Source organism: Eptatretus burgeri, chromosome 6 (assembly GCF_056783735.1).
Source record: "Eptatretus burgeri isolate ZD-2024b chromosome 6, Ebu_testis_v1, whole genome shotgun sequence".
Classification (NCBI taxonomy): Eukaryota; Metazoa; Chordata; class Myxini; order Myxiniformes; family Myxinidae; genus Eptatretus; species Eptatretus burgeri.
In genome coordinates this window covers 6,341,268-6,363,204 of record NC_140966.1, presented here as the reverse complement: position 1 = coordinate 6,363,204, position 21,937 = coordinate 6,341,268, and the positions used below count along the sequence as shown (strand labels likewise).

Here is a 21,937-nt window from a genome sequence, read left to right as displayed (position 1 = left end):
AGGGTAAAAAATAGCACCAAAGAGTGACCATACCCGAGCTCCAGCCTTATACCAAATCGAACGTATAAGGTACTAGCAGACGGCAACTCTGCTTGTTGATCTATCTCAGCAGTTTTGGTTACTAAGTGGGAGTTTCATTCTCCAAGCTGACCCAGCAACCCACGGCAGACGGTAACATGGTTGCACAACAAAGCACAAATAGCAACGGAGCAAGCTGCTTTCAATTAGGCCTGCACAGATGTCCAAAGCTTGCCTATGTGAATGTTATCTTTTTCTTTTTTTTTAAGTGAGAAATTCAATCTGCCACAAGGTATCTGCCATTGACTCTGTTTGCTGTAACTATGTTGGTTGGATGGTATCGCTACTCATCAATTGCATTCATCTTCTCCACATCGGTTTATGTCACCATATGTCCCCAGGTGATGCCTCCGGGCTTGTGGCACATGAACCCTGTTACTGCTGAGATATTTACGGCATGAGCAACGCACATTAATAATGTTCCTCGGAAAGTGTGACCTTCCCTTCTGGACACGTGAGAGCGCATGGTGCTGGGATACCACGTTCAAACTCTATATATTGGTGAGTTCTCCATTATCTTCTAATATCCCTATAAATATCATGTGAAAGTGCACTCATGCCTGCGTTACAGTAACTGATGGTATAACAAAGGATGGTGTAAACACTGCCAAAGAGGTATTGTTTCCTTTAAGGTTTACAAAGAAGTTCCATTTTGCACCATGCTCATCATAACCGTGAAGGTCTTCTATATATGACGTACACACAACGTCAGAATTTTTGGATCTATACCCACCATTCGCCCAGATGTCCCCCAACGTCACTTTCCTCTCCATAACCTCCTTTCCCACCCAATCTACTTTTCACTTTCTCCACTATCCTCTTCTCTCTCCTCTTCTCTCTCCTCTTCCCTTCCTTTTTTTCAAATTTATTTTTCTCTATTTATTCCCCCCTTTGGTCATTAATGCATGCCTGCTTCCTTGCACTATTGGCAGCGCACTACCGCAATATTATCAACAACCCATTTCAATTTACCCCACAAAAGAGCATTCAACTATACGTTCACAAATCCATCCCTTTCCGTGATCAAGTTTATCGATACATATACGGATAAATAGCTTCATGTTTTGGGGAATTTTTATGATTTTGCTTGTAACTGTCCATACAACAGGAATGAAAATTGGTCAACCCAAATCAAATCAACCATGGCATGAATAAACCTTGTTTCAATCTCTTTAAATTGTACATGAAACTATTGTTGGCTTAAGGTCAAAGAACTTGGGGAAGTGAGATGTGGAGAGGCCTGGGGGAGAGATGATGACGGCAGAGGGAAGGAGCTCGGGGAGTCGAGGGAGGGGAGGGGAGAGAGAGAGAGAGAGAGAGAGAGAGAGAGAGAGAGAGAGAGAGAGAGAGAGAGAGAGAGGGAGAGAGAGAGAGAGAGAGAGAGAGAGAGAGAGAGAGAGAGAGAGAGAGAGAGAGAGAGAGAGAGAGAGAGAGAGAGAGAGAGAGAGAGAGAGAGAGAGAGAGAGAGAGAGAGAGAGAGAGAGAGAGAGAGAGAGAGAGAGAGAGAGAGAGAGAGAGAGAGAGAGAGAGAGAGAGAGAGAGAGAGAGAGAGAGAGAGAGAGACAGGCGGAGTTAAGAAATCTTTTCGCAAACCTCCCAAAAGTCCTGAGGCTTCGCCCATTGGCCGAGGGAAAAGTCAGGATGGAGGGGTGGCAGTATCCACAATAATTTGAGAACAAGTCACAGAGAAATACAGAGAGAAACAGAAATAACCCCAAAAGAATTGTGCAAGAAGAGGGTCGATTTTTAAGGTATCTGGAGAACTGACACCAAAAAGAAAAGGAAAGAACAGCTGATCACTGACGCCAATTCTCTATTTGAGGCCATATTGCTCTTCGATGTGTTCATTCCAGCTGTGGGTGACCAAAACTGCTTGAAAGACTTGTGAAGTCTTCATGTCCAGCACGGAGATTGTTCCAGCCCAGGCTGTTTGTGTTCTTCACTCTGCATGACCTCACCAGCTTTTCAAACACCAGCTGGTAGAGTAGTATGGAGAGCAAGCTGAGTGTGAGAGAACATCTGGATGACATCCTGTCAGATGTTGAAGGTGTGACCTACAGTTCTCAACTTATCCTGGCTTCACTTCATTCTTTGTGCTGCTCTTTGACAATTTTGCTTCTCTTCTTCATTTTTCCTTCTTCTGCCTTTATTCATCTATTTTAGTTTCTCCACCACAATTTTGTCTTTCATTCAAACTCCTTGGGTGTTCATTACACTATTGGATTGAATTTAGTTAGTGGTCTCTCTTAGTTTTCCCCTTGTCACCTTTTTGTGTCGTTTTCGTTTTTTCACCGTGCTTCAGTTACCCTTTGCATTCACTCACAAGCAGGCAACACATTGCGTATTCAAGGGGAAAGCAGGGGGAGGACTCAGAAAATAGAATTGAGATTTGATAATCATGGAGTGGTGAGATCAACTGAAGGGGGAGGTTTGGGAAGTTGGGAGAAGGAGTGTGGAGGCTGAGGCTGTGGGTGTGAGGGATAGGTGTTGGGAAGAGTAAGGAAGGATAGGGAGTGAATTGTTACGTATGGGGAAAGGCCTAGAGAAGTGGATGCAGTTGGGTTGTTGGGGGAGTCACAAACACTGCCATCATTGTGTATGTATGGGAGAGAGGACGACGGACCTCTGGGAAATGGGAAAGGTACATTCGTTACGGGAATATCTTTGGGCACCCTCCTGATCTTTTTTGTTGGTTCGAGCGAACCATGAAATTAACCAATAAAATAGAACTTTTGGAACGAATCAGGAAAAGCCTTAAGGGGACACGATACAGTCCCGTTAACATGTATATATGACCACCAGTTGTGGTGTTTATTTATTTTATTTACCAAATCCTTGTCATATATAAATGTGATATAAAACAACTAGAATCTTCCCAGATTTTAACTTGACACTCATCGGTTGCCATCAATCATGACTTGAGGCATGTCCTCAAGCTTCGCCGTCACCATCGCCATGCAATTCAAATTAAGCTTCTTCATTCCATTTCTCTTTCAAGTTTATGCAACGAGCACACTTTGAGTCTCCAAATATCAAACGGTTAACAGGATCAGCTATCGATTGGAAATGGCCATAGTTTGAAGATCATTCTGTGGAAGGGCTAATGTTAGCATTTTGATTACTTATAAATTACTTTTCATTACCTACGGGATTGCAATAATAATAATAATAATAATAACAATACCATTCTGTTCATGCCATAAAGAGACATAGGACTGCTGAGGAAGTTTTATTGGCAAGGAGTACAGTCCTGGACAGGTCACCACTCTGACATTGGTTACCCTGAATGGTTATTACCTCCATAATACATTGTTATTCAATTCACCAACCTCAGAAGGATGACAGGTTGAATCAACCCCACCTGATGTTAATTCAACAATTGACAGGGGCTCAAACTCAAGCCCCTCAGGTCCCAAGCCTGCCACCTTAATCGCGAAGCCGACACCAGCTACTGGACTGCAGTGTGTTCTAATTGACCTCTTCACCGAACCATTTATCTTCCGCTTCTTCATTTTATTAATGTAGTTTTTCAGTATCTTTCTACTCATAACCAAAACTCTTCTCATGAATCTTGTGAGATTTCTATCATCCCGTAAAAGAAATCAAAGGGGATTTTAAAAAATAACATGTTTGGAAGTATGTTCATTACTCGCGCTGTAATTACTCGCGTTAATAGTCCACATTGTAATAATTTTTTATGAATATAATTCAAAGATTTTGATTGTATCCCTGCAATGCCATGAGAAAAAAGTTTTAAAATAAGGAGTGGACCCAGACTTGGCCTCAGCTATTGTCAACTAACAGTATGTAATGGATTTGCAAGATGCCAATCCCACATGTCATGTTCTGATTTGGGTTGGAATCGGAACAATCTTTTTTTTCATAAATGGCATGACGTATAATATGATTGATTCGGCACCTGCTGCAAACATGCTCGTCGCTATTTATCTGAACAGCTTATCTGATTACGTCGTTTACCATTTCGATTCTACTCCTATATAAGAGCACCGCTGCAGGTGGTTTATATTCACATTGGGTCTTTGTTTTTTGTTCAGCAAAGGTGAAAAGTAAGTAAATAGTTTATCTCCTGAAATAGCTTGTATTATATGGCACTGTCCAACATGTAGTTTCAAGGTTTTTTTTTTAATTTCGTTTGGTGAAGGCCACAAACGTCAGCCACACCTCGCTTCCCACAGTAGATGATGTACCAATATTGGCTTTCAGTTGATAAATCGATTGTTCCACATATTATTTGTCTGGCAGTCTGGTTGCCTAATTGTTTTTAGTTTGTTTTTTTTCATTATAAATATATTTTTTTTAATTCTGCAGAGATCTAAGGCTCACAGAGGAGGATGTACATCAATTTAAATGTATTGAGAAGTGCGGTGAGCTTGCAGCCTATGTTGATCTCTGTAAAGCGTTCGATTCAATGAATCGGGATGTCCTCTGGAGGATTCTTGGTCTTCGTGGGGTGCCACCAAAACGGATCGATCTGATGTCTGAACTCTACTCTGGTACTGAGAGTGCTGTGAAGTGTGGTGGTACCATCTCTGACTTATTTCCAGTTGTTAATGGAGTTCGTCAGGGGTGTGTACTGGCCCCCACACTTTTCAGCACTTGTATGGACTGGATTTTAGGGAGGATGTCGGAGAGATCTAGCTGCGGTGCATCGTTTGAGAATGTCAAGATCTCGGACCTTGATTTTGCAGACGATGCAGTCATCTTTGCGGAAAATTTAGACATCCTTTTGGGGGCCCTCGAGGTGCTGAATGAGGAGTCGGAGCTGCTGGGATTACGGGTTTCTTGGGTCAAAACTAATATCCAGGCTTTTGGTGACATCTTGGATGCTGCTGTCCTGTCTGTGTCTGTTTGTGGTGAGGATGTTGAGGTCGTGGAGAGATTCACTTACCTTGGCAGTGATATTCATGTCTCTGCTGGCTGTGAGTCAGAGGTCAATAGACGTCTGGGTCGGGCCTGGGGAGTCATGGATTCACTGGATCATGGGGTGTGGCGCTGCCGGTACCTGTGTGGGAGGACAAAAGTCCGAGTCTTCAGGTCCTTGGTACTTCCAGTCTTGCTCTATGGATGCAAGACTTGGACTCTGACCAAGGATCTGAGACGGAGACTTAATTCCTTTGGTACCAGGTCTCTTTGGAGAATCCTTGGCTATCACTGGTCGGATTTTGTGTCCAACGAGCGGTTGCTGAGAGAAACTCGGATGAGATTTGTTACCTGCATAGTCCGTGAGCGTCAGTTGCGGCTGTATGGACATGTAGCTCGTTTTCCTGACACTGATCCTGCTCACCAGATTCTCTCAGCGAGGGAGTCTCATGAGTGGAGGAGGCCAATGGGCTGACCACGTGCCTCGTGGTTGCAGCAGGTTGACCATCATCTCAAGGAGATGGGGATGGGCCTGGCATCTGCCTGGGGGATGGCCGGACGGAGGCCCCTGGAGTACCGGCGGAAAGTGGACGCAGCGACGCGCTGTTCTGGCACATGCTCCCATACCTGACCTGACCTGAGAAGTGGAAAAATTACTTAGGATAAAGACTCGATTAGACACAATGTATTTAAAACGTGCATTACAATCGGACATTAATAATAATAATACCATTCCCTTTCACACCATAAAGGCACATAAGGCTGCTAATGCAGTTTCATTCGCAAGGAGTACAGACTAATTTCACCAACCTCAGAAGGATGACAGGCTGAGTCAACCCTACCTGATGTTAATTCAACAGCTGCCAACGGGGCTCAAACTCAGGACCTTTAAGTCCCAAGCCTGCCACCTTCACCGCTAAGCCAACACCAGGCTTTTCCAATTGTACATTATCAAACAAATATTTGAACCTGGGCTACGGCCCACCATCATGAGCCCATTGGAGCAAATGAATATGCTGCAGGCCAATGCAACCACCGTATTAACACACTGTTTGTGCGGCAACCTGGTTGAATTTCCTGTAATGAAGACCTCGTTGCTCATAAATTAAATGGCCTACTGTTCCACATATTACTTTATTTTAGCCACATCTGTTCCGTGTCCCTCCTGCTTGCTTACATCATCATGCACACATGTAAGCACCACTTGCAGGCAAGCTGTTCTTCATTCTATCAACTGGCTACACGTAGACAAATTCTGTATTGCGCTAACACTTTTACTCATCATAACATATCATTTCACGTTTGATCAATAACCCCATCACACAATCACAATAATGACCAAGCATTGTTCCACCAATTGGTCGACATTGAATGAAGCTTTGTTTTGTTTTTTTGACGGGTTGTGTGTTTTAGGCCTGATTGCTCATTTGATTAATTTTCAAGTGCATCCCATGATGACCTGTAAATACTTTCTTTCTTGACACATCTGTTGTTCTTGCATATGCTGAACTTGACGAATAGACCAGTTACACTCATTCCCCTATTGTTTTCACATGAGCTGTTGTCGATACCTTTTTTTCACATAACTAACGAATAATCGCATTAACGCTCTGATCAACACGCTATTACCAAGGTTTTCTTGATCTGCAAAAAAAAACAAAACAAACATTGCTTGTTTTCAATTATCAGCAGCAGATGAGATTGTCAGTTTTTAACTGTACTGTCTATGGTTAGCTCGTATAACTTTCTGAGATCATCGCATTCCTCAGTATTGAGCTCAATAACAAGCTCGATTTGGAAAGATGTAGCAAGAAGAGTGCCAAGAGCACTGTTCCTGAAACTGAATATTGGTTCATATATTGATAGTGTTTATCATTTTATCAAACAGTTATCCTCCAGAATCAGGATAACAGGAAGATTTTTTATTTGTTTATTATTCTTAGTTTTATTTAAATTGGACGTGCAAGAGAAAATCTTGGCACAAAATGGATGTCTTATCGCAGCTCAACAGCAGTCGAAGGATGTTCCTGCTATCCTACGCATTTAAACTCTTAACGTTGTTATATTTAAAGTTCAAACTCACCGTTTATATAACTATACGGCCTTTTTTAAAAAATTGTACGTCTTAACATACAATTAGTTTTCTACCACATTTCAAGTTAAAACATCATAAGAGTTTTGAGGTTTCATATGATGGGAGATCAGTAAAAGGGAGGTATTTCATTAAAAAAAAGTGATCAAATTTTTTTTCCCCCACATTTTGAAATGCTTTCAACTGATTATTTTTGTTACACAAAGCCGTTGCACAAGCACTGGCACGATAGCTTATGGACTAAAAAATTGGAAACACCAATGTAAAGTCAGCTAGTCGGGTGTTGGACCACCACGGGTGGCCATTATGGCATGTACGTGCCGTGGCATGGAGTCCACCAGCATCTGGAATTCTGCAGGAGGGATGCGGCACCATTACACCACAAGAAATCAATCCATTCACACCTGCTTGATGGAAGTGGTAAAACGATGTCCCAGGCGTCGTTCAAGAATTTCCCATAAATGCTTGATTGGGTTCAGATCTGGGAACTGAGAAGGCCATGACATGTAAATAACATTAACGTCATGCTCGTCAAACCATTGGGTGGCCACATGTGCTCTGTGGATGGTGGCACTGGGGGATCTCCTCTTGCAGCCATGTTCGCCATAATTGTTGGCAACCAGGCCGGTGCAGCATATTTATGCATGAACCTAAGCATGCTGGGATGTTATTTGCTTAATTAACATAAGAGCCACACCTGTGTGGAAGCCGTTGCTTGGTGTCCCTCATTTTTTTGTCCACTACATGAATGTGCCCTCACTGTTGACCTGTGTAGTCTGGTTTTGAATCTCGACGCAGCTATAATCTGTTGTTTCTCATGCACCAATAATTGCACTGTCCATTGGAAGGATGTTAAGTTGGTGGACTCGTCTGACAGCACTAGCCCAGGGATCGTGAAAGATCCCATGGTGTGTTTAGCAATGAGCTGGCGAGTTCATGCCGCACCCTGAATAATTTACAAATCACTACCCTGACTGACTGCGAGAAAGGCAATGGTATATCAGCCAGCATAAACAAACCACCGAGCTGAACTGAACTACCAAGCATAACCAAACCACCCAGCATAACCAAACCACCCAGCATAACCAAACCAACGAGCATAACCAAACCACCGAGTACAACCAAACCACCCAGTACAACCAAACCACCCAGTATAACCAAACCACCTAGCATAACCGAACCACCGACCTAAACCGAATCACCGAGCATAACCGAACCACCAAGCTTAACCAAACCACCCAGCATAACCGAACCACCCAGCATAACCGAACCACTGAGCATAACCAAACTACTGAGCATAACCGAACCACCCAGCATAATCAAACCATCCAGCATAACTGAACCACAGAGCATAAACAAACCGCCCAGTATAACCAAACAAACCAGCATAACCAAACCACCAAGCTGAACTAAACCACCTCGCATAACCGAACCACCCAGCACAACTGAACCACCCAGCATAAACAAACCACCCAGCATAACCAAACCACCGAGCATAACCAAATCGCCCAGCATAACCAAACCACCCAGCACAACTGAACTACCCAGCAGAACCAAACCACTAAGCATAACAAAACCACCCAGCATAACAAAACCACCCAACATAACCGAACCACCCAGCATAACCGAACCACTTAGCATAACCAAACCACCCAGCATAACCGAACCACCCAGCATAACCGAACCACCTAGCCTAACCAAACTATGCAGCATAACCAAGGCACCGAGCACAACCAAAACACCCTGCATAACCAAACCAACCCACATAACCAAACCACAGAGCATAACAAAATCACCCAGCACAACCAAACCACCCAGTATAATGTAACCACCCAGCAGAACATAACCACCCAGCATAACATAACCACCCATCATATCCAAACCGTCCAACGTGACCAAACCACCCAGCACAATGAGAACTGCTTTGGCAGTACTGACACTCTGTCAAGAGCATAGTCCACTTGATTGATTGCATTCTTTCACAACAATTTATACAGTTTTATCGAGCTATTGTAAAGGCAGGAGGAAGTGCTATCGCTTACTAAAGAGGATCTTCCACCAATCCTGATAATAATCTTTGTTGTCAGGAAACTTTCACCAATAGGAACAGTTTGGCAATGGAATAAAGTTACAATTGGTTACATTTGTCGAGACTGTTTTTAATTTTCTTTTTTGACAATAACAAACTAGATCTCTGCGATCACAAAGCCATTGCCATGGGTAAGCTTCCTCCGGCACCCGCGATCCAATGATTGCCATATTTTTTCAGACCGCCATATGACCTTGAACTTCAACATTCAGCGATAGAGTGTAAATGCCAAAAATGTGTCACCGTCTGCATTCTATCCATAAAACGCAACATCATGAAAATCGGAGGAGAATAATTTTCTGTAATATATTTTATTATTTTTGGAGGGAAATAAACAACACATGAGTGATGTCAAGAAACGCTTTATTTTTTTCAGACCGCCATTTGACCTTGACTTTAAACTCAGAGAGGTATGATGTTCAGTAAATAAAGCAGAAAGGTGCCTTACTCGAGACTATATAGATCGGGCAATTTCGTTTTGATCGGACAAACATGAGTCGAGCTATGGTGAAAATCTTAAAATGTCTATAATTAGGTCATGACCTTCAAAATTAGGTCAAGGTGAAAAACTTGTGTCAACCCCGCATACTTTTTATTCCGATTGTTGATGCCAAAATTTAATTCCAAACATCCCAGACGGCTCTAAGATGTAGCTCAGACATTGGCAGCAAAAAGGGAAGAAAAAAACAAAAAAAAAAACCTTAAATGCTGCTTTCATACTCCGAGGGGTCCAATAAACTCCGAGGTGCCATTAAAAATTCGTGGCACTAATTGTAGAAACAAACCCTATAACAGGTAACAGCCTCCACCTTTCCAAAAAGTGGAGGCTTAATTACAGTCGGTACAACTGTTATCTCATATTATTGCTTGTTGAGGGCCAGGCCAGAATGCATTGAGCCCAACTGCTCTGTCAAAGAGGTTATAACCAACAAAATGTTTCTTCAGAGCAACAAAACAAACTGTTTTCGGATAGTAACCACATTGATTGCATTTGGCCATAAGATCATACAAATGCAATTTTGTGGGGATGGTCAAAATTCATTTGACTTTGACAAAAACAGTAGGAGACCACTGGGACCACTCTGCAGTCCCAATGGTCTCATATTAAGGAAGATTACATGAGATCATTAAGATTTTTATTGCAGACTGAATGGCCTGCTTTATGTCACTTCCCAAGGATGGCATTAACCACGATTTTGCACTCCCTGCTAATACTTTTCCGATATAAATGGTAGTCAGATCTGTGTGATTCTTTGCCAATAATCAAAAGCATCACCAGATTGTGCATGTGATATAGATGTCACTGCATCAGAGAAGATATAGTCACATAGACGTCCAGCTAATGCAGGCATTCTGAGAATGGTACTTGCACAACCTCCGTTCTGAGAATGGCCAAAACGATGTTTGAAGATAATGCATTTAATTAATCGTAATACTTCCCCCAAGGTCTGCCCAAATAATACACGAAACTGGTGGTGTTGTGCAGAAAGATAAAAAGGTGAGAAAGTGTTTCTTAGAATTAAAATGTTTACTTTCAAAATGATACCGACACAGGGATAAACAAGACAACAAAACCCGGACAGATGTGGCACACGGAGGCAGACAGATAGGGAAGGTAAGATGTGAAAACCCGATCTTGTGTCAAAAGGAAATACATAACCCGCTATGGCACCGACAATACCAGATTCACAGAAAGAAAGGAGCAGGCGAGGACTTTAGGCAGGCAGGACCTGGTCTCTGGGTTTGCTCTGACCCGTGTAGGTTGGTCTGGAACAAGGTGACGTGGAGCTCGTTAGAGGGGGGGGGGACATAATGGTGCTGAGGAGGCCAGGAGATATGGGATTGCTGATGATGAAGGGCAATTTCTTTGTGACTTTCAAAATGGTCCTTTCGTGGAGAGTGACGAGAGTGACAGAGAGAGAGTGACGAGAGAGAGAGAGAGAGAGAGAGAGAGAGAGAGAGAGAGAGAGAGAGAGAGAGAGAGAGAGAGAGAGAGAGAGAGAGAGAGAGAGAGAGAGAGAGAGAGAGAGAGAGAGGGAGACGGGAGACGGGAGACGGGAGACGGGAGACGGGAGACGGGAGACGGGAGACGGGAGACGGGAGACGGGAGAAGGGAGAAGGGAGACGGGAGACGAGAGACGAGAGACGAGGGACGAGGGACGAGGGACGAGGGACGAGGGACGAGGGACGAGAGACGAGAGACGAGAGACGAGCCGAGACCGGGTGGAGCCTACCCGTCTTGTGATGAGCCGCAAATGCCGCGGCGGTGCCCCGACTCCGCGCTCCTCCGCGGGTTTCGTTGGCACTGCTTGGAATGGGGTGGGAACGGGGCCCCCCTTTCCGCACTATCTCAGCATGGGGGGGAAAAAGGGGGGGAATTGTTGATGCTCTGGGGAAAGAGGATAGCTGGCTTGCTTGGGTCCCGCGACGAGCGACTCCACTGCGACCTCGACCGCGCTCCCGGCTTCCCCTCTCTGCAGCTCCCCAACAGACTCCGAACCCCGATAGACTCCGACTCTCCTCCAGACCCTTCTTGACTGCTGCTGCCACACTCCGCCGCCGCCACACCTCTCCAACTCACCCAAAACTGCGACTGCCTCAAACTGCTTCCGACCCAAAACAAAACTGACTGAATTCGCCCCGCGCTCGGCGCTTGAGAGTGCGGCAGGAGAACCCATATGCAAATTTCCGGATCAGGATGAGCTCGGGGGCAGAGCCACGCTCACCCATTGGACGGAGGAAAAGTGGGCGCGAACTTCCCCTGATCCTCGAATTAGCATTTATCAATTCTACTCCAAATCGCCCCGCGCTTAATGATTGGACGGAACAGAAGTGGGCGTGTATCATTCCTGATCCGACCTTTCCTCGGAAAGGCCGCTTTTTGCACCCGAGGCTCAGTGCGCGTCCCGCACGAGGCCAGGACAGCCTGACGCTCGGTGCCCACAAGCGGTGCGGGAATGGCGGCAGAAGGAGGAGAGGTGAAAGTGGTGGAGGGTTTATTGTGGCGGTGATGGCCATGGCGATGCTTGGAATGGCGGTGATGCGATGTTTACGGGAGCGAGCCGTGACGGTAAAGGTCGTGGCTGTTGGCGTTGTTGTTGTTGTGAAGCGACGTTGCGGTTGGTGGTTGTTGTGTGATGGCGGTTGAGACGTGGTTGGCTCAAAATAAAGATAGAACAGAAAAACGGCTATCTTAAAGGCTCGCAGCCCGAATGAATCACATTTATTCCCTCTAAACAACGGGTTTGGGCTAACTCCACATGTACTTACAGAAATATCTCACCTACGGGACCTGAATGGTGGTTTGCGAATTTCCTCAACCACAACACTACCCCCTCCCCTTTTTACAGCCTCGTCCCGAGTCGTCAAATTTTCGTGTGCCATCATGTGTAGTTCTCCCCTAGTATGTTTTACCTACGGATCCCTGAGTGCGACATTCATGGTATTCGTGTCCCCAAAATAAATAACCTGAGGGCTGAGTAACTAACTAAACAAACCCACTCACACAGATGACTTAAATAAAATTGCCGGCACTAAGACAGACATGCTGGGGGCGCACTCATATGTACAGTACATCTTAACCTAAACTTACAAATTTTACACTAAACCATGGCCCAGGATCAATGGACTCTGCAAAAAGAAAGCAGTTCGCAGGGAGCCAGGCTGCTCGCATGCAGTCTCTGGCTCAAACAATGCAGGTGACAGGGAACGTGGCCGGCTGCTCACACGCAGTCCTCGGCCTCCCCTTTTGAACTGAATGCAGTGAACCACAACGGTGCATGGGCTGCACAAACGCAGTCTCCGTGCCAGCTCAAGTGGCACACGCAATGAACACAATGGATGGATGGATGGATGGATGGACGCAAACACGGTGCATGGGCCGCCACTGCAGGCCCGTGTTGAAGCTGCCAACAGGGCAGTTCTTGCAGCTTGCAAACTGTTGCTTTGATGATCCTCGCGCACATGGCAATGAACAAGGGGGGGGGGGTGCAAAGCAAAATTGAACGGGGCTGGTGAACATGGGCCGTGGGCATGGCATGGCAAAGGTGAGCAGGCAACCACAGCCTGCAAAACAGGGCCATTGCAGGCAAACACAGCCGGCAGACGAACTGGCCGGCACAAGCCTTGCAGAAAACAGCTGCGGACGATCCGGCCGGCGCAGGCCTTACAGAAAAACACAGATGCCGATGAAGTTGGCCGGCCTTTGCCTTGCAGTGCAGGTTGGTGGAGGGAGTGCGATGGTGCTGGCCACTCGGAAGGCGAGCTCGGACCTACCCTACGGTCTCCCTCCCAACCTATCGCCTTTGCCTGTCACTGTCCCTATCCACTCCCTTAATTTGTCCAAAACCAATTTTGCCCCAACTTATTTTTTTGTTGTTTTTATTTTTACTCCCCCACTATAAATCGTCCCCTCACCCCCTTTATCGTCCTTGTTCGGCGAACCTATCCTGTCACCTAGCCTACTCCCAACCCCTACGTTCCCTTCCTGGAGGGGAACAAGGGAGAGCTAGCGTCCTGTGTCGAGACCCGACTCAAGCCTCAGGATGGCCTCTCCAGACTTCAGTGATCTATAACACAAAGTGTATCCAGCGGCCCACAAGGAGAGCGAAGGGATGGATGGTGCCGAGGGGTACACTTCCTAATCTACCCTAACCATTTAACTGTTAAACTACCCCGGGGCTTTCAACAAGCGCCTCTCGCTTAAACTATTGGTTCTAAAAACCCAGATTCCCGTCGCCTGTGTTGGTGTCCTCACAATTTCGGGCCTCGCCCCCCAATTTTCTTCCCGTGCCCTCACATGGTCTCATGGCTGGGACGCGTGGCTCCCCTTGGCAGGCACGACCCTCTGCCGATTCCCCTACGATGGCACCTCCAGGCACTACACTGCCTCCGAGCCTACCAGCTCCCTAAACACTGGGGAGTGCCCCCCATAGCACCTCCCCTGAAACGCACACGTGGCAGGCTGGCTTCCCGGGCCCCTTTCCGAGGGTCACCCGTGCCCACAACACTGCCCACGCGGCTAACGGCGCCCCGGGCCCCCGCACCAAGCAGGCGCACCCGTGCCCACTACGCTATCCCGGCCCCCCATGGGCCCTTGGCCTACCACGGCCGACTAGCCTGGTGCCCGGGGTACCCACTCAGCGATACTCACCTTTCGCAGCCACGCTCCCAGCCCGTCAACAGGGCTCCTGCACCCCTCCAAATGGGTATCGAGACTACTTTCCCACCGACAGCAGAACGACCTCCATTTTGTAAATTTGACTAACCCAGCTAACTCACTCTACACTGACCCCAGGGTCCCTTGGGCGGGAGTCACTCCTCCCCCCAATCACTCATCGCACTATGCATTCCCCATTCGCTCCACTCACACAGACCCGCTGGCCTCACTCACTCACCAAGCACAACACAACTCACCAACTCTTCAACACACGCCGCTGAATCCTGCCTTCCTTCTAACTACCTCCTCTAACTAACCCGTGCTCCCACGTCGTCCCTTAAACTATAGCACGTTCCATTTACCACTACGTAGCTAAGCTACGTCCCCACTACACACTCACAAGTCTGTCACTGTCCTCAAACCTCGATAATAACTTTCCCAACCTAAATCTGACTACTAAAATCCCTCTACCTCATCCATTCCACGGGCCCCATGAGGACTTACCCCTGCCCCATGGAGCCGGTCTAGCTATGCTAACCCTTCCCCCTAACTAGTTTCCATCCTGTGCCCAGGTAAGGGGGTCTTCCACCCCTTGCCCAGGAATCTTGTTCACCCAAAAGCGAGGCTTGCTGTTTTTTTTTTTCTTTTTTTTTTTCTCGCGCAGCACCAGCGCGGTAACTCGCAACCTGCGCACCAGCGCGGAAATTCACAGCCGCGCACCTTTGGCGTGACGTCATGGCAGCCGTTCGCGTCCCTCGTCCCTCTTGGACGGTACCATCCAGCAGGGATTCACCCTCCTGCCGGATTCCAACCATACACGCAGCCATGACGTCACCCGGCGCATAAAAAAACACAAGCCTCACGTCTCGAGGGGTTCCCCACGCGAACACATGTGCTTTGCCCGTTGGAGCTTTACACACACGCCCGCGTGGAGAACCCGTCCGGTCCAAATCCGTAATCCTGCCTAAACTTTGTCCGTCCGCGGGATCGGCAAATCCACCGCGTGCGATTCCGGACCGGGACTTCATTCCCGCAAGCGAGCACGTGGGACCTCGCGCTCGCTGCTGGGTGAACCCGGCGCGGTCCCCGAAACAGCTACAGCCGCTACTCGGCTTTTGTCTCTCTGTCGCCGTTGTCGTCTCCATTCAACACACGCACTCCTGCGTGTCACAACGCTCACACTCCACTCCATTACATTCGCACTGGGAGACGCGGCTGCATGCTCACACATGCCGACCGACATCTCCCTCACATACTGCTCTCACACACACACGGTCTTCCTTGCACTCGGCCGTTCACTCACGCATGCCACCTCCCTTGCACACGTGGCTCCACTCACTCGCGGCCTTCCACTCACTCGTGCGGGGGCACTCGCCCGCGGTGTCTCATCCACACACGGTGTGCTGGGGAGCACGCCCTTCGGCACACTTGCCACCACCCACTCACACACGGGGTCACTTCCACACACGGGGACGCACTCACACCCTGCACCACACACACCGGGACAACCACACTGGGGATTCGTGTCCCCACAAGGGTCTCCGGGGCCTCTATACCCCCAAGCTCTCCGTGCACCTGTCCACAGCACCCGTCCCCTCAACCTCGCAAAGCACGACTGAACCCACCTGGTCGTGACTCGCCTCAAGGGGGCATACTCCCTCCCCTCGTTCCTGGAGGAGGCTATCCCGCTGCTCGCACTGGGTCCCTACACGGTCCGCCAGCTCACCCCCATTATCCTCCACTTCCTCCGTGTGTGTGTGTGTGTGTGTGTGTGTGTGTGTGTGTGTGTGTGTGTGTGTGTGTGTGTGTGTGTGTGTGTGTGTGTGTGTGTGTGTGTGTGTGTGTGTGTGTGTGTGTGTGTGTGTGTGTGTGTGTGTGTGTGTGTGTGCGCGTCTCTAACCCCGTCATTATCATGCAGTCTCTCCTCTATCGTTCCCATCTCCCGTGTCTCTATTATTTCCGTCTCTTCCGTTATCTCCCTTGTCTCAACTATTATTTCCGTCTCTTCCCTTGTTATCTCCCTCGTGCACGTCTCCGTCACCCCAATTAGTTTTTCCCTCTCGGTCACCGTCACTCTTCTCGCCCAACACGTCCCCCGAATTATTTTCTCCTTACCCGCCTCCACCGCGGGCCCGACAGCCGTTGCACTCCCTCCCAGCTCGTTCGCTCCCACACGTGGCGTCGCCATTTTGAGCTCCGCGGTTACTGCCCTTATGCCCGCCTGCAGGCTTCAGCCCATGTTCTGCGTCGCACCCCGCAATTCTTTCATTTCTTCCTTCATTTTGAGTGCGTTTGTTTCCATATTCGCCTTCACTTCGTTCATTTGCTTGTTCATGCCTTTTTATTTCGTTTGTGTTTGTATCCATCTTTTCGTTCATGCCTTTTATTTCGTTTTTCATTTCATTTGTGTTTGTATCCATCTTTTCTGTCATTGCCGCCAGCATGGCGCAAAGCTGGGCCATGTCGGGTGCACTCAGCTGAGCCGATTCGGCAAGGATCGGGGGGGGGGTTTGGCGGAGAGGGGGAGGGGAGGTGTCATACACCGCGGCCGCCGCCGCACTTATTTCGGGCTCTGGGTTCAGTTGGGGGAGTTCGTGTTCCTGCACAACCAACATTTCCTGCACGGGGATTTCATCCTGGACCATGGATTCTACACATTCTAAATCCATTTCTAATACCTCCGGCCCCCGCTCGCCTTGAGACGACATCTTATCTCTCGTAAAGGTCAGGTCAGGTCAGGTATGGGAGCATGTGCCAGAACAGCGCGTCGCTGCGTCCACTTTCCGCCGGTACTCCAGGGGCCTCCGTCTGGCCATCCCCCAGGCAGATGCCAGGCCCATCCCCATCTCCTTGAGATGATGGTCAACCTGCTGCAACCATGAGGCACGTGGTCGGCCCACTGGCCTCCTCCACTCATGAGACTCCCTCGCTGAGAGAATCTGGTGAGCAGGATCAGCGTCAGGAAAACGAGCCACATGTCCATACAGCCGCAGCTGACGCTCACGGACTATGCAGGTAACAAATCTCATCCGAGTCTCTCTCAGCAACCGCTCGTTGGACACAAAATCCCACCAGCGATAGCCAAGGATTCTCCGAAGAGACCTGGTACCAAAGGAATTAAGTCTCCGTCTCAGATCCTTGGTCAAAGTCCAAGTCTCGCACCCATAGAGCAAGACTGGAAGTACCAAGGACCTGAAGACTCGGACTTCTCGTCCTCCCGCACAGGTACCGGCAGCGCCACACCCCATGATCCAGTGAATCCATGACTCCCCAGGCCCGACCCAGACGTCTATTGACCTCCGGCTCACAACCTGCGGAGACATGAATATCACTGCCAAGGTAAGTGAATCTATCCACGACCTCAACATCCTCACCACAAACAGACACAGACAGGACAGCAGCATCCAAGATGTCACCGAAAGCCTGGATCTTTGTTTTGACCCAAGAAATCCGTAATCCCAACGGCTCCGACTCCTCATTCAGCACCTCGAGGGCCCCCAAGAGGATGTCTAAAGTCTCCGCAAAGATGACTGCATCATCTGCAAAATCAACGTCCGAGATCTTGACATTGCCAAACGATGCACCGCAACTTGATCTCTCCGACATCCTCCCAAAAATCCAGTCCATACAAGTGCTGAAAAGTGTGGGGGCAAGTACACACCCCTGACGAACTCCAGTAACAACTGGAAATAAGTCAGAGATGGTACCACCACACTTCACAGCACTCTCAGTACCAGAGTAGAGTTCAGACATCAGATCGATCAGTTTTGGTGGCACCCCACGAAGACCAAGAATCCTCCAGAGGACATCCCGATTCACTGAATCGAACGCTTTACAGAGATCAACATAGGCTGCAAGCAGCCCCTGCCGAAACTCTCGTTCGGTGAGGACACGAAGTGCAAGGATACGGTCAATCGTTGACCTCTTTGGTGTAAAGCCTGACTGCTCTGGACGCTGGTGCTCAAGCAGATGGTGGCGAACCCTATCAAGAATTATCCGAGCAAAGACCTTGCCCGGCACTGAGAGCAGCGTCACCCCTCGGTAGTTGTTGCAGTCTTGGCGATCACCCTTCCCTTTCCAGAGAGGGACAACAAGGCCCCTCTTCCAGTCAGTTGGGATGATGCCTGTGTTCCAGGCAGAGCACAAAACTGCATGCAACGACGCGAGTGCAGCATTTCCACCAGCCTTGAGAAGTTCGGCATGGATGCCACAGATCCCTGGAGCTTTGCCCCGTTTCAACTGGTTCACCGCAGCCCGTGTTTCCACAAGCGATGGTGGACCACAGTTGATTCGAGGGTCAGCAACAGGGATTGTAACACCCTTGACGTCCAACTCGACAGCTGGGGGATCAGCCTGGTACAACCGCTCAAAGTAACCGGCCCAGCGGGCCTTCACTTCAGACTCCTCTGTCAAGAGCCTACCACTCTCTGCTCGAACTGCAGTGCTCCGAGGGATGGGCTTGATGAACGTAATGCGCGAATTCCCCTGTAAGCGGGACGAGAATCACCTGTCCACAGGTGATGCTCTACCCCCTCACAGATTCCTCGCACATAGGCCTCCTTGTCCACCCTCAGTGCACGTACAGTTTTACGCCTCAGCTCCCTGAACAGCTCAGCTCTGCCATTCAGCCTGGCCCTGCGACTCTGGTCAATGGTATCCAGTGTCCCTTGAGAGACAAAATTCTTCTTTGCCCTGCGGTGAACTCCAAGGCATCCACCGGCAACATCAAGGACGGTGGTCTTGAAGGTGCTCCACAACTCTTCAGGACCCCCAAAGCACCCAGACCCCCCAAGTGTCCACTCAGCCTGTTCGCAAACTCCTCAGCTACTCTCTCATCCCTGAGCTTGGCAACATCCAGCCTAGGCTGGGATGGTACCATTCTCCAGGATTTAAGGTGCAGCTTTAGAGTTGCTACAACAAGCCTGTGGTCAGTATTGAGGAACTGAGCACTCCGGTAGACCCTGCAGTTCTGGATCATCCTCCAACGACCGTCAATGAGGACATGGTCAATCTCCTTTGCCACACCGCCAGCGTTGGAATACCAAGTCCAGCGATGAGCTTGCGGGCGCTGAAACCATGAACCAGCCACCCTAAGTCCATGACTTCTTGCAAAGTCAAGGAACTTAGTGCTATTCTGGTTCATAGTTCCTGACCCATGGGGACCAACACACACCTCATAACCATCCCTATCAGTTCCAGTCGATGCATTGAAATCCCCCAAGACTAGAAGTGTATCTCGTCTGGGGCACTGATCAACCACAGACTCGAGTGTGGCGTAGAATGTGTCCTTCATGGTAAGATCACTCGCCTCAGTCGGAGCATAAATAGAGACCAGGGAAATGACACCTAAGGAGTGACGAATCCTTAATCTCATAATACGCTCGTTGACCGGTGTTACCTCAATTATCATTGGGGTCAGCTTATTGGACACAGCTACAGCAACACCTTGGGTATGGTAACCATCAGAGCGACCAGACCAATAGTAGGTGTAACCACCCACCATTATCTCGCCGCAATCCGGTCTCCGAACCTCAGAGAGAGCTGCAATCCCGATGTCCAAACGCTTGAGCTCAGATGATAACAGAGACAGGTGATCATCCTCTCTTAGGGATAGGACATTCCAGGCACCCACCCGAAGGGACCGCCTCAGGTTAACCCAAGGAGACCGCCGTCTGGTGGACGACACCTCAGCACCACTCCGACACACTCTCCTGCAATCTGACCCAGGGATGTTACCCCGTGGTTTCCCTCCTATCAAAGATTGGGGGTCCTGAAGGCTTTGCCCCAATCCCGCCATCCGGTGAGCTGCCCTGCGAAGGGAAACTGCACAGAAGGTACCCCCCACGGAGTGGGTTTTCAGATTTCTTGGCGTTTTTGCGTTTTGCGGAATGAAGGGTTTTACGGTGGCCGGAGTGCAAATCCTGCCACCAACCTCCTAATAAGAAGTAACCCAACTGCAGGAGGACGTCCGCAGACACAGTTGGGCACTAGATATGGATGGCCGTTGGCTCACAAGGAGCTCCTCCGCCCTTTGACAGGTTTTGTTTTTAATCCTGCTGGGTGTCCATATCCAAACACCCTCCTCACCAGAAAACCTGGTGGGGGAGACGGTTTAGTCGCCGACAACCCGACCATGGAACAGGTTAGTACAGGTTTACATGGTACCTGTAGCAGGTCACAGATCGAACCTGACCTGACAAAAGGGTTAATTTAAATCGCTCGTAATTTGGAGGGAATCGGGGGTCGCTCCTCTCACCCCTGGACCGATTCCCGTGAATTTAGCTGGAGACAGGAGAGCCCGTTTTCCCGCTCTCCGACACCAGTGCCGCGAGGAGGGGGATGAGTTTGTGTCCCACGACCTGACACCAGTGTCGAGAATTCGCGCCCGCCGGCGTGCGAGCGGCCACGTAACTCGAATCGCGGCACGTCGCCCACCGGACGGACAATTCCGTCGTGACCCTCTCGGACTAACGCCGGGAACTAGTCACGGGTGGGCCTTTCGGCCTCACCACGATCGTGCCAATCGGCCCCCCGCGTGGGACAGGGTTGTTCACCAAATTCGACCTACCTCAGTACCCACACGGAGGGTAGACCGGGCGATCGCACCTCGCCGCAGGTCGACTCCGGACTCGGGCCACTTTAAGCGACCCGTTCCGTACTATCGGGATAACCGAGCGGTGTTATCGTCAACCTCGACGGTTCCGATTAATTATCGGGCGTATTTAGCCCATTACCAACCCTTTGCGTGAAGTAAGATGGAGATTCAATTAAAGAAAAGACGAAGCGAAACGGGAAAAACAGTTCAACATAAGGCACATTTATTCCGCGGCACACGGATAGCACACATATACAATTACAACAATTATGCACCAAAAGCAATTGCAACAAAAGAAACACAACAATGCAGAGATACTACCGACTACACGAGCACACGGCAACACTTACACAGTTTTACTTTACAGACAGCGCCGACAACACATATACTCAAAAGCAAAAGAAAGGGGCCACCCTCAAATACAAGGGGACAGACGGGGCTGTGGGCAAAGACCGGGTGGAGCCTACCCGTCTTGTGATGAGCCGCAAATGCCGCGGCGGTGCCCCGACTCCGCGCTCCTCCGCGGGTTTCGTTGGCACTGCTTGGAATGGGGTGGGAACGGGGCCCCCCTTTCCGCACTATCTCAGCGCGGGGGGGAAAAAGGGGGGGGAATTGTTGATGCTCTGGGGAAAGAGGATAGCTGGCTTGCTTGGGTCCCGCGACGAGCGACTCCACTGCGACCTCGACCACGCTCCCGGCTTCCCCTCTCTGCAGCTCCCCAACAGACTCCGAACCCCGACAGACTCCGACTCTCCTCCAGACCCGTCTTGACTGCTGCTGCCACACTCCGCCGCCGCCACACTTCTCCAACTCGCCCAAAACTGCGACTGCCTCCAACTGCTTCCGACCCAAAACAAAACTGACTGAATTCATCCCGCGCTCGGCGCTTTATAGTGCGGCAGGAGAACCCATATGCAAATTTTCGGATCAGGATGAGCTCGGGGGCGGAGCCACGCTCGCCCATTGGACGGAGGAAAAGTGGGCGTGAACCTCCCCTGATCCTCGAATTTGCATATATCGATTCTACTCCGACGCGCCTGGAGG

At 49.2% G+C, this 21,937-nt stretch overlaps 1 protein-coding gene across 3 annotated transcripts in view; it reads left to right on the top strand.

Moving 5' to 3' along the window:
* Positions 1–451: 451 nt before the first annotated feature.
* Positions 452–21,937, top strand: part of LOC147024184 (uncharacterized) — a 152,419-nt gene continuing 130,933 nt past the window's right edge. Inside the window, exon 1 of one of the 3 annotated variants that reach the window (XM_085883849.1) lies at positions 452–579. In XM_085883849.1, the coding sequence (XP_085739975.1) occupies positions 543–579 (37 nt within the window). In that variant the 5' untranslated portion in view covers positions 452–542. Of the gene's footprint in view, positions 580–1,602; positions 2,126–21,937 lie in introns of those variants that run through there. The other 2 variants (XM_085883848.1, XM_085883847.1) reach the window with 2 other exon arrangements.